Source organism: Hyperolius riggenbachi, chromosome 2, assembly GCF_040937935.1.
Source record: "Hyperolius riggenbachi isolate aHypRig1 chromosome 2, aHypRig1.pri, whole genome shotgun sequence".
NCBI lineage: Eukaryota > Metazoa > Chordata > Amphibia > Anura > Hyperoliidae > Hyperolius > Hyperolius riggenbachi.
In genome coordinates this window covers 79,190,859-79,204,523 of record NC_090647.1, presented here as the reverse complement: position 1 = coordinate 79,204,523, position 13,665 = coordinate 79,190,859, and the positions used below count along the sequence as shown (strand labels likewise).

Below are 13,665 nucleotides of genomic sequence, written 5' to 3'. Positions count from 1 at the left end.
GCGAAGGAAAGGCCAGAAAATCACTTACATGCGAGGCCGTGTAGAAAGTGCTGAGAATTTCTGCTGCAGAGCGCGGCGTGTCTGCATGCCATTTCCTTAACTAGAGTCAATCGCAATTCATTCTGGGACTGTCAGCTATACTCTGCACAAGTCATGGTCCTCATGAGCAGATTCCTTTCATGATTGATTTAATATTATATGGGATCAGATGAGGACAGATAGAAAATGAGACTTTTTTATGTGGTTATTTTAGCAAAAAGAAAAAAATTGTCCTTTCTGGGTGAGAGAATAAATTGGTTCACATTGGTTCACAAGAAGGGTGAAGGAGGCCCACCTATGTCCATAGGGAGCAACCGTCCCTACTCGGGAGGGGATCTTCAACGCCACTTGTCGTCAACCGATCATACTGCTTTACATCAATATGTTTTATTCAATCCTGAATCATTTATTATGTAATATTTAATTACGGTTCCTCTTTAATCAGTATATCCACAGGGTTTGGCCTCATCATGATTTGTGCATTGCATGGTGGTGTAATGAATAGTGCTCTCGCCTTGCAGCAGTAGTGTCCCCTAGTCAAACCTGGGCCAGGGCACTATCTGCATGAAGTTTGTATGTCCTCCCCTTTTGTTTGCATGACTTTTTACAATCCATTAACATACAGATAAGTCAATTGGCTCTTCATCTCCTTCCCCCATTTCCCCCCCCCCCCCAAAAAAAAAAAACAAAGCAAAAAAATCTGCTTTTTAGGTTATGGTTGGGATTTAGGACTATAGTAGTGATCGGATTGTGATCTCCTCTCTTTTGGGGGACGGTTAGTGACATGACTATATACCAGTGTTTCTCAAACCTGTCCTCTTGACTCCCCAACGGTGCATGTTTTGCAGGTAACCACACCTATGCATAAGTGGGGTAATTAGTGTCTCAGCTAGGGCCCCATACACACATCAGACCATAGTCTTTTGAAAATGAAAGATCAGTTAAATCATGTGTGTATGATGATCTGCAGATCTCATAGACTATCATTGCAATTAGCAGGAATGGATCTTTTGCAGGAACAGATCTTTTGCAGATACTGATCTTTTGTGTCTGTACAGCATCTGTGTGTGCAGCATCTTGCAAAGGTTTTTTTCTGATGTGGAGTTCAGCTCCATAGAAAAGACTGTGAAGGTATGGCTCTCATACTACATGAAGGGTGGTAAGATTGGTCTGTGATCTTTCATTTTCCAAAGACTATAGTCTGATGTGTGTATGAGCCTTTAGTGAATTCCATGTAGCGGAGACACTAATGACCCCACCTGTGCAGAGGTGAGGATGCCTGCACCGGTGGGTCTAAAACACCACTATATACTCTAAGGGCCCATTCACACTTGCAAATAGCAAAACTGTAGCGCTTTTGCTAGCGTTTTGCTCTGGCGGTTTTTTTTTTATTTTTTGCGATTAACGTGAAAAATCGCCATTCACACTTGGGGCAATTTTCCACGATCGCGATTAGCGCTTCTATAGCACTAAACGCGATCGCCGGGAAATCGCAGAAAAATGTTGCAGGATACAAATTTGCGTTTGGCGATTTGCGTTAACCCCCGGCAATTAACGCAAATCGCCCAAGTGAGAACGGGCTCATAGATTATTATTGTACAAGCACTTTGAAAAACCCTAGCGCTTGAGCATTTTGCCGAAATCGCCGGCAACACGCTCAGATTTGAACGGGGCCTTAGGGCTGGAACCCACTAGAGCAATTTTGTGAGCGTTTAGGGAGCGATTCAAACCGCTAGCGATTTCCTTAAACGCTCAGCTAATGTTAATGCTAATGTCAAATTCCACCGGAGCGTTTGCGATTACCAAAATCACAACCGCAGGACATGCAGCATTTTTAGCGGTTAGCATTTCTGCAATGTAAAGTATATAAATGCTGGTGTAATCGCTTGTCACAACCTACACAGAGCGATTTTGCTAGCGTTTTGAAATTACTGCACACTGTAAAAAAAATGAATTGAAAGGACCAATAAGAATTAAAAACGCTAATTGCTACACAATCGCTGGCAAAACTCTTACACTTTTTTAAAAATTGCTACCAAAATTGCCAGAAAACGCTAATGAAATCGCATCCAAAACGCTAGCGATTGCGATAGCGATTTGTAGTGGGTTCCAGGCTTAAGACATTGCAAGAGATGTAATGTCACCTAGGAGAAAACTTGGGTAATAAACAGTTAATTGCATATGGGCCTGTGTTCTAATATAACATATCCAATACCAGGCAGGTGCTGTGTAAATCTACCAAGCTGCCGGTTATATCCCTAGAGAAGATATGTGCCTGAAGAAACGCATGGATGAATGGGAGCGATGCCTTGCTGATATGGGTGCATGCATTATTCAGGGGTGTACGCAGCAGTCCTGTAGCACGCTGCGCCTAAAGGGCGCCAGCCAGGGTTTTACCCAACCAGACAAGTATAACTGAGATTTACAGCGTGTAGTTTTACCAGGCGGGTGATGCTGTTTTAGTAATTCACTAGTATTGGATTCAGCACACAGGTAGACAAGCGGCAATTTTGTATGAGGAATCTAGAAAGTGCCATTCATCCATAGGATATTGATGAAAATGCCAAAATATTATTGGAATGATTCTTTAGTCCAACTGCTGCTACACCCTGACAGTCATTGGAGAAAAGCGATCATTTCAATCTTACAAATCTTTAGCAGATAAAGTACTGGTTAAGAGCTCTGACTCAGGAGACCAGGGTTTGAGTCTCGGCTCTTCCCGCTCAGTAAGGCCCAGTGCACACCAAAAACATCTAGCAGATCCGCAAAACGCTAGAGGTTTTTGAAGCAGATTTTCAGAGCGATTCTAGACATGTTTAGAGAGATTTTATAAACATGCCTAGCGTTTTTTGGAGCGTTTTTGTGTAGCAGATGTCATATATAGTTACAGTAAAAGCTGTTACTGAACAGCTTCTGTAACAAAACCGCTCTGATCTGGCGTTTTTCAGAGCGGTTTTCCACTTTCCTATACTTTAACATTGAGGCAGAAATACTGTATATTCCTGCGTATAAGACTACTTTTTAACCCTTAAATCTTCTGAAAAGTTGGGGGTCGTCTTATACGCCGGGTATCATTGATGCCGGGGATACCCCCTATCCTGTTACTGCCTCTCAGATCTCGCTGCTGAGGACTGTAGTGAAGCGGCGCAGGCACATATGTGTGAGATCTGAGAGGCAGAGAGGGAGGTAAATGGGATACAAGGGTGGGCCAGAAGGGTGAAAGAGGCGTATTTTATGGAAACAGCACGATCTATTCTTCCATACCAAGGAGAGTTGACCAATCCAACCAGTCAATTGACTATATACTGGGTACCACATACAGTACAGCACTAGTATATGATTTTTTTTTTTCAATTTGGTGTACGTTGGAAGAGGGGTAGTCTTATACGGTGAGCATATCACAAACTCTCTATATTTTAACTGAAAAAGTTAGGGGGTCGTCTTATACACCCAGTCGTCTTATACGCCAGAAAATACGGTACCTTAGAAATCTAAAAAAAATGCTGCAGGACCGGAGTTTGCGTTTGAGGGAGAAACAAACCACTCTGGTGTTCACCAGCCCATTCACTTTCATTAGCCAAGCGGTTTTCCCCCTGCAAGCGTTTTAAAAAACGCTTCAGAACCGCTCTGGTGTGCACCAGCCCTAAGCCCTAAATCAGTTAAGGTTCCCTTTAAGCACTGGTGGTGGGAGTATGAAGCTTGCAGTGCAGGTTAGAATACTTGCATGTCCAATTCATGGTGACATGCTGGCGATAGGCAGTGGTGTGGTTGAATTCGCACTCAGGAAGACTTGTGGCCTACTGTCCTCATCCTGACAGCTGTTTCGCCCAAGGGTCCTCCTCAGAGGACCGACCCGCTACCTTTCTGCCGCCTTCCTTGACTTCTAGTTTTCTAAGCTTCTAGAGTTAAACAGGCTTAACTCTCTCTAAATACATACAGGCCTGGAACCCACTGAAATCAGCAAACGCAACCGCTAGCGTTTTGTCTGAGCGGTTTGCAAGCGGATTCATGCGCGTTTTTGGTCGTGTTTTGCAACATTGTATTTTTTTGCCCAGCGGGTGCGTAGCGTTTTGCGTTTTTATCCTGATTGGTCCTGTGAATTATTTTTAATTTTGTTAGTGTGCTGAACCGCAAAACGCTAGCAAAACCGCTCAGTTTAGGTTTTGCTGAGCGTTTCTGCTAGCGTTTCAATACTTTACATTGAAGCACTAACGCTCCCAAAATGCTGCAGGTCCTGCGTTTGCGTTTCTGGGAAACGCAAACGCTCCTGTGGAAGTTGCCCCATCCATTAACATTAGCCCAGCGTTTTGGCAAACTGCTAGCATATCGCAGTGCTGCCAAAACGCTGCCAAAAGCGCTCCTGTGGGTTCCAGCCCACAGGGTGTATTTCTTTGTTTTCCTTCTGTCCTGTGCAAGAGTTCAGGCCCGCTTTAAGGGCCCGTTCACACTACACGCGTTTCCAGCCGCGTTTTGGAAACGCGTGCGGGTGGCCCAACACGCAGGACATCAGACAGTGCATAGAGTGCACTGTCTGATGTTCACACTGCATGCGTTCTGGACCTGTGCGGTCCGGGAACGCATGCTGCACGCAGATTTTACAAAAACGTGCAGCTGTCCCATTCACTTTTCAGTGATGGGATCAGCCACGCAACGCATACGAACGCGGATGGCGTGCGTTCGTACGCGTTGCGTTCTGCATGCGTGGCTGTCCGCGTTTTGCAGTCTGAACGGACCCTAAGCCTGGGATACACATCCAGTTTTAATTAGCCAATGTGTATTGAGAGCTTACCTACACATTCACTGGCCAATCAAAATCGAATGTGTACGCCCCTTTGTCAGCCCTGAACATGCTTAGCTGTTTTCTGATTGAAGTGTAAAAAAAATCTTAATGTGTTAAAAAAATAAAGTGTGCAGCTCTGATCTCTATTCCCCCCCCCCCCCTTTTTTTTCTTCTTCTTTTTTTTTTTTTTTTTTACCACACTATGTGGGGTGGGTGGGGGGGGGGAAGTTGAACTTTCCCGGGGCTAATGGTCCCCTGCAGACGTCCTGTGCCCGCGCAGCCACTCACCGATGCTCCGGTCCTACCTCCGGTTCACTTCTGGAATTTCCGACTTTAAAGTCGGAAAACCATTGTGCCTGCGCGGCTGCTGCCCTCGCTGCAGCTAACACCAGGAGTGTATTGCGCAGGTCCAGCACGGTCTGTGCCTGCGCAACACGCTCCTGGTGACGTCAACGAGAGCAAGGATAGGGCCGCACAGGCACAGTGGATTTGAAGTGAACTGGAGGCGAGGGACCGGAGCATTGGTAAGTGGCTGCGCGGGCAGGGAACGTCTGCAGGGGACAGTTAGAAGCCCCAGATAACTTCAACTCTTAAGCGATGGGGCTGTTATTGAATGTATTTCAGCCAGGCTAGGCTGGGTGGCTTCGCAATGGCAGCCTCTTGAAGTGCAGAGAGCCCTGACGCGAGATCCAATCAGTGCTGATGGAATGAATGTGAAGCCCGTGTGCAGGGAGCCGGAATCACAGAGCAAGCCCTTCAGATGTGTCTCCGCCGCTTAGATAAAATGTGCAATGCACATGAATCATTTATGAGACAACTGGAAGGAAAGGTGAAGTGTTGACAACAAAGGATTCTGAAGTGTTTCGTAGTCGGCCTGAAAATTGCTGTTGGCAAATAGGGTCAAGTTGTGTCAATACATCAGCCACACGCCTCTCTCACACTCACAGGGAACATGGTGCGGCTGTGCACTTCCCATGCACGTGTGTCAGCTGTAAAACCTGGCTGGCTGCAGGCTATTGCAGAGGATGGGGTGGTAAATGAAAGAATATGATGCTTGTGTATACAGAGCTCTACAATGCCTAGTCTTGTCACTGTGCCAACAGAATAACAGTAGCAGTGGCTGGATAGTGGTTAAGGGCTAAGGCTCTGACACAGGAGACCTCAGTTTAAATCTTCCTGTTGAGTAAGCCAGCCTTTTATCAGTAGGATACCTTAGGCAAGACTCCCTAACACTGCTACTGCCTATAGTGTGCACCCTAGTGGCTGGCTGGTAGCTCTGGTGTCTAAGATGAGGCCATTATAGATTCTGCTGAGTTCCCCATTCGGAAGCTATAGAAATAGCAGTGAGCCATTATACTAGTGCACAACAGCTTTTCAGATTAATTGCAGGCTCTACTGAAAACAATTGTTTCATAATGGGTTACTTCGGGCCATTTTCTGTAACTGTAATTACTAAAGCTAAAACTTTCAAAACCATGTTGGCTGCAATACCGCTTACGAGTGGGAAAGTGTTAGAATGCACTGTGTGTTGTGTTTTTATTGTCTCCATTTGACAGACCTTCTTCTGGCGTCTTCCTTGGCATGAAATCGGGAGTCTTCCCGATGGGGACAGGCCGATCAAACACTCACACGTGTCTGCAATTTTATTTTTGTGTAGTGCAGACTGTCCTATTGGAGATGGCTTTTCCCACTTCCTTGTGCTAGTATTGTTTTTTGTTAGAGTGCCAGAAATCTTCTCAAACTAATGCAACCCTGAATAGCTCCGCTTCTCAAGCCTCCCAGTTGGTCAGCGAGGCTGCATTAGATGAACCTCGACCAAGGCGGCTGATAATGACGGCCTCTACCCAGAATCCACCATGTGTAAGGCAGCCCCTGAGGCCCCCTGACTGTTCGGCCAAGCGATGGGAGGTTACATTGTTCTCCCCAACTTACATCGCTCCCCCACCCCTTCCTTATGATGCCACTACACCTGCCAAATAGAGCAGAACAGGTCGCTTGCTTGCGAAGTGAGCAACATGTCTGCACAGCCTTGGCCCTGCAATAGCGCCTGATGGATTTCGTTCCCGAGCGAGTCTTTAGCCCAGTTAAACCTGGCTATGTTGATTTTAGTGTTTTTTTTTTTTTTTTTTATGCCTTGTAAGTGCTAACAGAGCAGTTTTATCTGTATGCAAATGAAGCAGTTGATAGGAGGCGGGGCTCTGCCATGGGTAAACGGAAGCAAATTAGCTTTGTCTGAGTGAGAAAACACTGCTGCTAACGAGAGTTGAAATGTTCATTATTTCATATTGTCCTATGCCCTCGTTGTAGCTGCCTCTCATTACTTTCCACCCCTTCCTGCTGACCTCCGATCAGATCAGGACTATCCACCAGGCAACCTTGGCAGGTGCTTGGGTCAAGGGCCCCACCTGCCACCTCCTTTGACCTCTCTTCACTTCAGTTTACCAAAAGGACCAGAAGGGGCCGCAAATAGATTACCCTGCCTAGGGCCCCATTACATCTTAATCCATTTCTGCCCTGCTTTGATACAGCAGCCTGCTCTCCTCTACCTTCTTGTTTCAGTGTTTTCCTGCATGATGCCATGCAGACAAATTTGGGACCAGGAGGCGGAGGAGAGCAGGCTGCCACAGGAGGACAGAGGACTCAGGGGTGGAGTAGGTAAGATCCCAGGACCACCCATGAGCTTATCTGATGATGTTGCAGGGAGAATGAGAAGGGGCAGCATAGATAAAGTCGAGGAAGAACCTTAGCTTCTCTCCCTTAGATTAATGGCGAAAGGTGTGTGTGTGTATGCAGTGGCATAGCTGTGGAGCCAGGGCCCCCAGTGCAAGTTTTAGATAGGGCCCCCAAGTACTTTATTGGTATTGAGCATCTTCAGTATCAGAGGTACAATCAGGGGAGGGAGACTAATTGGGGGGGGGGGGGGGGGGATGGAGGTGGAGGTGGAGGAAATGGAGGTGGAGGGTTATGTTGGCTGCACCTATGGTGGTTGGTGGAGTTTATGGTGGCCACTCTTGTTATAGGGGTGATGACAGGTAAGGTTATGATGACTGCATGACCTCACATTATCACAAGGAGGGGGTAGTAATGTAGGAAGATGGGCCCTACCAGAGTTTTGCTGTGGGGTGGGGGTTGTGGGTGGGCTGTAGAACGGTTTGTAACAGCGCCTCTGAAAGCCTGTCCTGGAAATTTGAAGTGAAGCTTCGTTGACTGCAGAGGCATGCTGGAACTTGTAGTCCCACCACGGGTAGAAGGTCTCCTGCTCTCCTCAGATCTCGAGGATGCTGTGTTTCTAGACATGAAAACCACTCAGCTGTATTAATGTATTATGTGCTAATTCCCAGGGATTAAAAATAGAAGCCTTTTTACTGCACAGTCACAACATGATGTAAGGAGGGATTTGTGGGCGGGGTGCAGTGTGCCACTGCTTTTATTGCTGTGACACTATGCTGCTATCTGCAATGCATCATTCTCATCAAGTCTTGGGGGAAGATTAACTCCTGCGTGGCAGCCGGATGCTCGGCTCAGACTCGCCGGGCTCACATGGAGGAAATCACTCCTGCTTATTAATGGCTAAATGGTCCTCTGTGCCGTCCTGCTTAGGATCTGCTAAATCCTATCCTAAAACCACGTGCAGATTTTCTGTGTCAAGGTGGATATACACTATGATCAATTTAAAGAGGCACTGTAGTGCCTTATTGTGGAATGTATTAAATTATTCAGAATACTCATGTTTACTGTAAATTTTCCTGATTTCAGCATCAGAAGCCCTTCCTATAGCCAGATATTGCTGTATATTAAATGTAGACCTGCCGTCCCAGTAATGTGTAACCTAGGCTGTTTAGCCATGCGGAAATCCCCCCTCCCCCCCCCCCCCCCCCCCCGAGCTTTCTGGGAAACCTGGTTTCAGAACTCTCACTAACCAAACATTCTGCAGAGCTGCGCCTGACAGGACTAAGGATGTCGCTGCCTGTGAATTGTCAGAATATTGTAAAAAAAAAACGAAAAAAGCAATTTTATTAACTGTTTTCTGTACAGTTCCTCTTTAAATCGTAATCGGTTTGCATAGGTGATCGCAAACAAGAGACCATTCACTAATGACGGCTGATTTGGCGATGTCAAATTGTTGCTGGAATGATGGTGTTGTAGTGTGTATAGGCACCTTACATCCCTAGTTCAGGCTCTTCTTACCTTTACAGAAAAGCCTCACCGCAAATTTTACAGCGGTGTCATAAGACAAAAAACCTATAAACAAGGATGGAGCCTTCGTGTGAAGGAAGGGGTCACTTTGTAAACCGTTAGTTTAGATTTTTGCAGGTTGATTGGCTCTAAATTCGAACACTGGGCTTACTTATTAGTTACAATGAAAAACAATTGCTACCATAATAGATATCCGAGTCCCTGCAGGGGAGATGGTTAGAGGTTTGGTACCCATGTGCACCTCTACTTTGTCGTATTCTTTCTGGACTGAGAAAATGGGATATGTGGAGCTTTGGCCACTCTAGCCACAGTAGAACCCGGGGCCACAGGCCCAGAAGCTGCATCAAAGCATGGGACAAATGCCAACATTACTGCAGACATTCGTAGCAGGGCTGTGGAGTCGGAGTAATTTTTGGATACCTGGAGTCGGTCGTTTCATGAACGGAGTTGGAGTCAGATGATTTTTGTACTTGCTCCGCAGCCCTGCAAGGAATGTGGAGTTGGAGTCGGAGCAATTTTTGGTACCTGGCGTTGGAGTCGGTGGTTCCAGAAACGGAGGAGTTGGAAGATTTTTGTACCGACTCCATAACCCTGGTGCATAGTGGTGGCCAATTTTTTTTTTTACAAGGTCATGCTTACTGGATGCTGACACACAGGCCTGTCATGGTAATACTTTATCTAATACATCCGTGTATTCTTTCTTCCATGATGACAGAAACATTCACGTTAGGAATCATCAGCCTGTAGTTAGGATGAGAGATTAGGCAGAAAGTTTTGCATTACAAAAGATGTCTGATGGATGATTGGACAGAAAGAGCAGCTTTATGGCATCAGTGGTGGAACTTGAGAGGGAGAAGGGTGAATGGGTGACAGTGGCATTGAATGATGGCCATACTGGCTAGGAGTTAGCAGTGGTGCCTGGGAGACATCTCGAGCTCACTCCAACCTGAATTATCGCAAATTCTTTCTGTTTTAGGAAAGAAAACTTTTGTTTGGCTAGGAGAAGTCCTGTTCATGAACATTCCTCATGGATAAAAATACATTGATAATTTATATTTCAATGATGACTATTTAGGATGCAATTACAAACCACACACTGTACTTTAAACAATAAAACAGAGCAAAAGTAATGACCCTTTGAACTTCCCTGCAGTAAAAGCTTACCTGAAGTTGTCTCACTGGGAAGTGCTTCAGAAAATAGGACGGTCTCTGACCCAAGTTGGGTTGGAGAGCTTAGAGCAGCTCTTTTGCATAGATAACTGAAATTTCTTAACTTTCCTGCACTAGAAACAATATGAGATTTTTTTTTTTTATTTTTTTTTGCTACTGTTTCATAGCTGTACTAAACATACAATTCAGTTATACGTTTTTTTGTTTTTTATTCACTTCATATTCCGTTAAGGCCTGGTGCACAACAAGCGTTTTTGGTAGAGTTTTCAAAAATTCTGCCGCCTGTAAAATCGCTTGGCTAATGTATCTCAATTGGATGGTGCACACCAGCGGTTTGAGGTTTTTAGCAAACCGCAAACGTGGCTCCTGCAGCATTTTTGCGATTTGCAGATACGTTTCTGCCTCAATGTAAAGTATAAGAAAAGCTCAAACCGCTCTAAACGCTAGATCAGAGCGGTTTTCCAGGTGTTTTTGTTACAGAAGCTGTTCAGTAAGAGCTTTACTGCAACAATATAGGAAATCTGCTTCACAAAAACGCTCCAGAAAACCCTAGGCCTGTTAGAAAACCTCTCTAAACATGTATAGAATCGCTCTGAAAATCTGCTTTAAAAACCTCTAGCGTTTTGCAGATTTGCTAGCGGTTTTGATGTGCACTGGGCCTAAGTGCGGTTTCCACATGCAGGAGAAAAACATGCTGCCTGCACTATTTTTGCACCGCTTGTTATTCCAATTGCCTATTCAGCTGATGTTATCTGGTGCATTCAGAAATGCACAATAAATGAATAAAAACAAAAATTGTCAGATGAAAGCCACATCCATTTTCTGCGGACCAAAGTGGAGTCCCTCCCTAGGCCTTTATGGATCAGTGCATGGCTGCACAAAGGTGTTTTTTTTTTTTTTTTTCAGTGTGGAAAGTCAATATCCAAAGGTACTGGTAGTATTTTTAGTGTATACTAATCACCAGGCTTGCTTCTTAGAATCACATTTTGGGCTGTTGGAGCAAATCATTAAACACATGCATTAGTAATTGCTTCCCAGTATAAATGTCATTGTAACACTTTATTTTTTTGTTTGTTTTACTGTAGGTATCTTGGAATTTATTAGTATAGCAGTGGGACTGGTCAGCATTCGAGGTGTCGACAGTGGACTCTACTTAGGAATGAATGAGAAAGGGGAGCTGTACGGGTCGGTAAGTTCTTCCATATCAGTCCCAGCATGCTTTGTGTGTAGCAAGGCATTTTGGAGTTATCATCCCTCTAGAGCTTAGCCCCAAACTGATGCTCATTACACAGCCTTATTTGTACTTATATGAAATTGGAATTTTAGTAAATGCTTTGTTTTATTTATTGTGAGTAAGGCTTGTAACTGGTTTAAGATTTTTATTGTGGTTTATGGCCCTGCTGAGGAGGAATTCATGTCTCTGGCACCATAGTAGAGAGTAAGGTCAATTAAAAAATGTCATAATTGTCACTGGAGCAGGAGACCTGGTTTGATTTTTTATTTTTTTTTATTTTATTTTTTTTATTTTTTTTTAGTATTTAGTCTGGAGTATTTTAGAGAATATATATTCTCTTGTAACTTAACTGTCCCTCAGAGGGGCTCACAATCGAATCCCTACCATAGTCATATGTCTATGTATCGTATATTGTATGTAATATAGTCTAGACCAGGCATGGGCAAACTTGGCCCTCCAGCTGTTACGGAACTACAAGTCCCACAATGCATTTGCCTTTGAGTCATGACTGTGGCTGTCAGACTCCTGCAATGCATTGTGGGACTTGTAGTTCCTCAACAGCTGGGGGGCCAAGTTTGCCCATGCCTGGTCTAGGGCCAATTTTCGGGGGGAAGCCAATTTACCTGTATGTTTTTGGAATGTGGGAAGTAACTGGAGTGCCTAGAGGAAACCCACACAGACAACGGGAGAACATACAAACTACTTGCAGCTAGTGCCCTGGCTGGGATTCGAACCAGGGACCCAGTGCTACAAGATAGGAGCGCTAACCACTACGCAACTGTACTGCCCAATCTAAATCTCTAAATGGGGACATCTGTTCTGGTCACCGCTACAAAATGTGGATTTTCTCTAATATCCTGTTGTGATTTTTGAGACTGGATTACAGGGGAAAAGCGAATCAAGAACAGAGAGAATACAGTAAAAATAAGCCTTCCACGCATTGATGACTTATACCAGGGGTCTAGTCCTGGAAAAGAAGTGAGTGGACTCGCCCTAAAAAACCAAAATGGGCGTGGTTAAGCATAGCGTGGGCGTGGTCATGGGTAGGGCCAAATATACATGGCCTTAGCCGTGGTATAAAAGGTCTGCCAGGGGAAGTTTGAGCTCTGTCGTAGTGTATCCCCAAAAAGTAGATGTAATCTGACAGCATTTCACCAAAAATACACATAATCTGGCAGAGGTTCCTCCAAAATACCGATAATATGGCAGTGGTTCCCCCAAAATAGACAATTTGGCAGCAGCAGTTCCCCCAACATACACATAATCTGAAAGCAGTTCCCCAAATATGTGAAACCTGGTAGTGGATCACCCAAAATACACGTAACACCCAAAATACATGTAATCTGGCAGTAGTGGTCCCCCAACATACACAATCTGGCAGTGGTTCCCCAAAATACACGTAATCTGGCATCAGCGGTTCCCCAAAAATACAGATCTGACAGCAGTTCTCCCAAAATAGATACCCCCAGTATAGCTAGCCAGGTCTATAGGTGTCCCCAGTAGAAGTAGCCATGTGTATAGTTGTCCCCAGAATAGGTGTCCAGATGTAGAGATGTCACCAGAATAGGTAGCCAGGTGTATAGATGTCCTTAGAATAGGTGGCCAAGTGTATAGATGTCCCCAGAATAGGTAGCCAGGTCTATAGGTGTCCCCAGTATAGCCAGGTGTCCCCAGTATATCTAACCAGGTGTATAGATGCCCCCAGTATAGCCAGGTGTATAGGTGCCCCCAGTATAGCCAGGTGTATAGGTGCCCCCAGTATAGCCAGGTGTATAGGTGTCCCCAGTATATGTAACCAGGTATATAGGTGTCCCCAGTATAGCCAGGTGTATAGGTGTCCCCAGTATATGTAGCCAGGTGTTTAGGTGTCCCCAGTATATGTAGCCAGGTGTATAGGTGTCCCCAGTATATGTAGCCAGATGTATAGGTGTCTCCAGTATATGTAGCCAGATGTATATGTGCCCAGTATATGTAGCCAGGGGTATATGTGCCCAGTATATGTAGCCAGGGGTATATGTGCCCAGTATATGTAGCCAGGGGTATATGTGCCCAGTATATGTAGCCAGGGGGTATATGTCTCAGTATATGTAGCCAGGGGTACATGTGCCCAGTATATGTAGCCAGGTGTATATGTGCCCAGTATATGTAGCCAGGTGTATAGGTGTCCCCAGTATATGTAGGCAGGGGTATATGTGCCCAGTATATGTAGCCAGGGGTATATGTGCCCAGTATATGTAGCCAGGGG

At 45.1% G+C, this 13,665-nt stretch overlaps 1 protein-coding gene across 1 annotated transcript in view; it reads left to right on the top strand.

Moving 5' to 3' along the window:
• FGF9 (fibroblast growth factor 9) overlaps positions 1-13,665 on the top strand; it is a 92,566-nt gene that overhangs the window by 55,658 nt on the left and 23,243 nt on the right. The window contains exon 2 of the mRNA XM_068266951.1: positions 11,272-11,375. Coding sequence (XP_068123052.1) covers positions 11,272-11,375 — 104 coding nt within the window. The remainder of the gene's footprint in view (positions 1-11,271; positions 11,376-13,665) is intronic.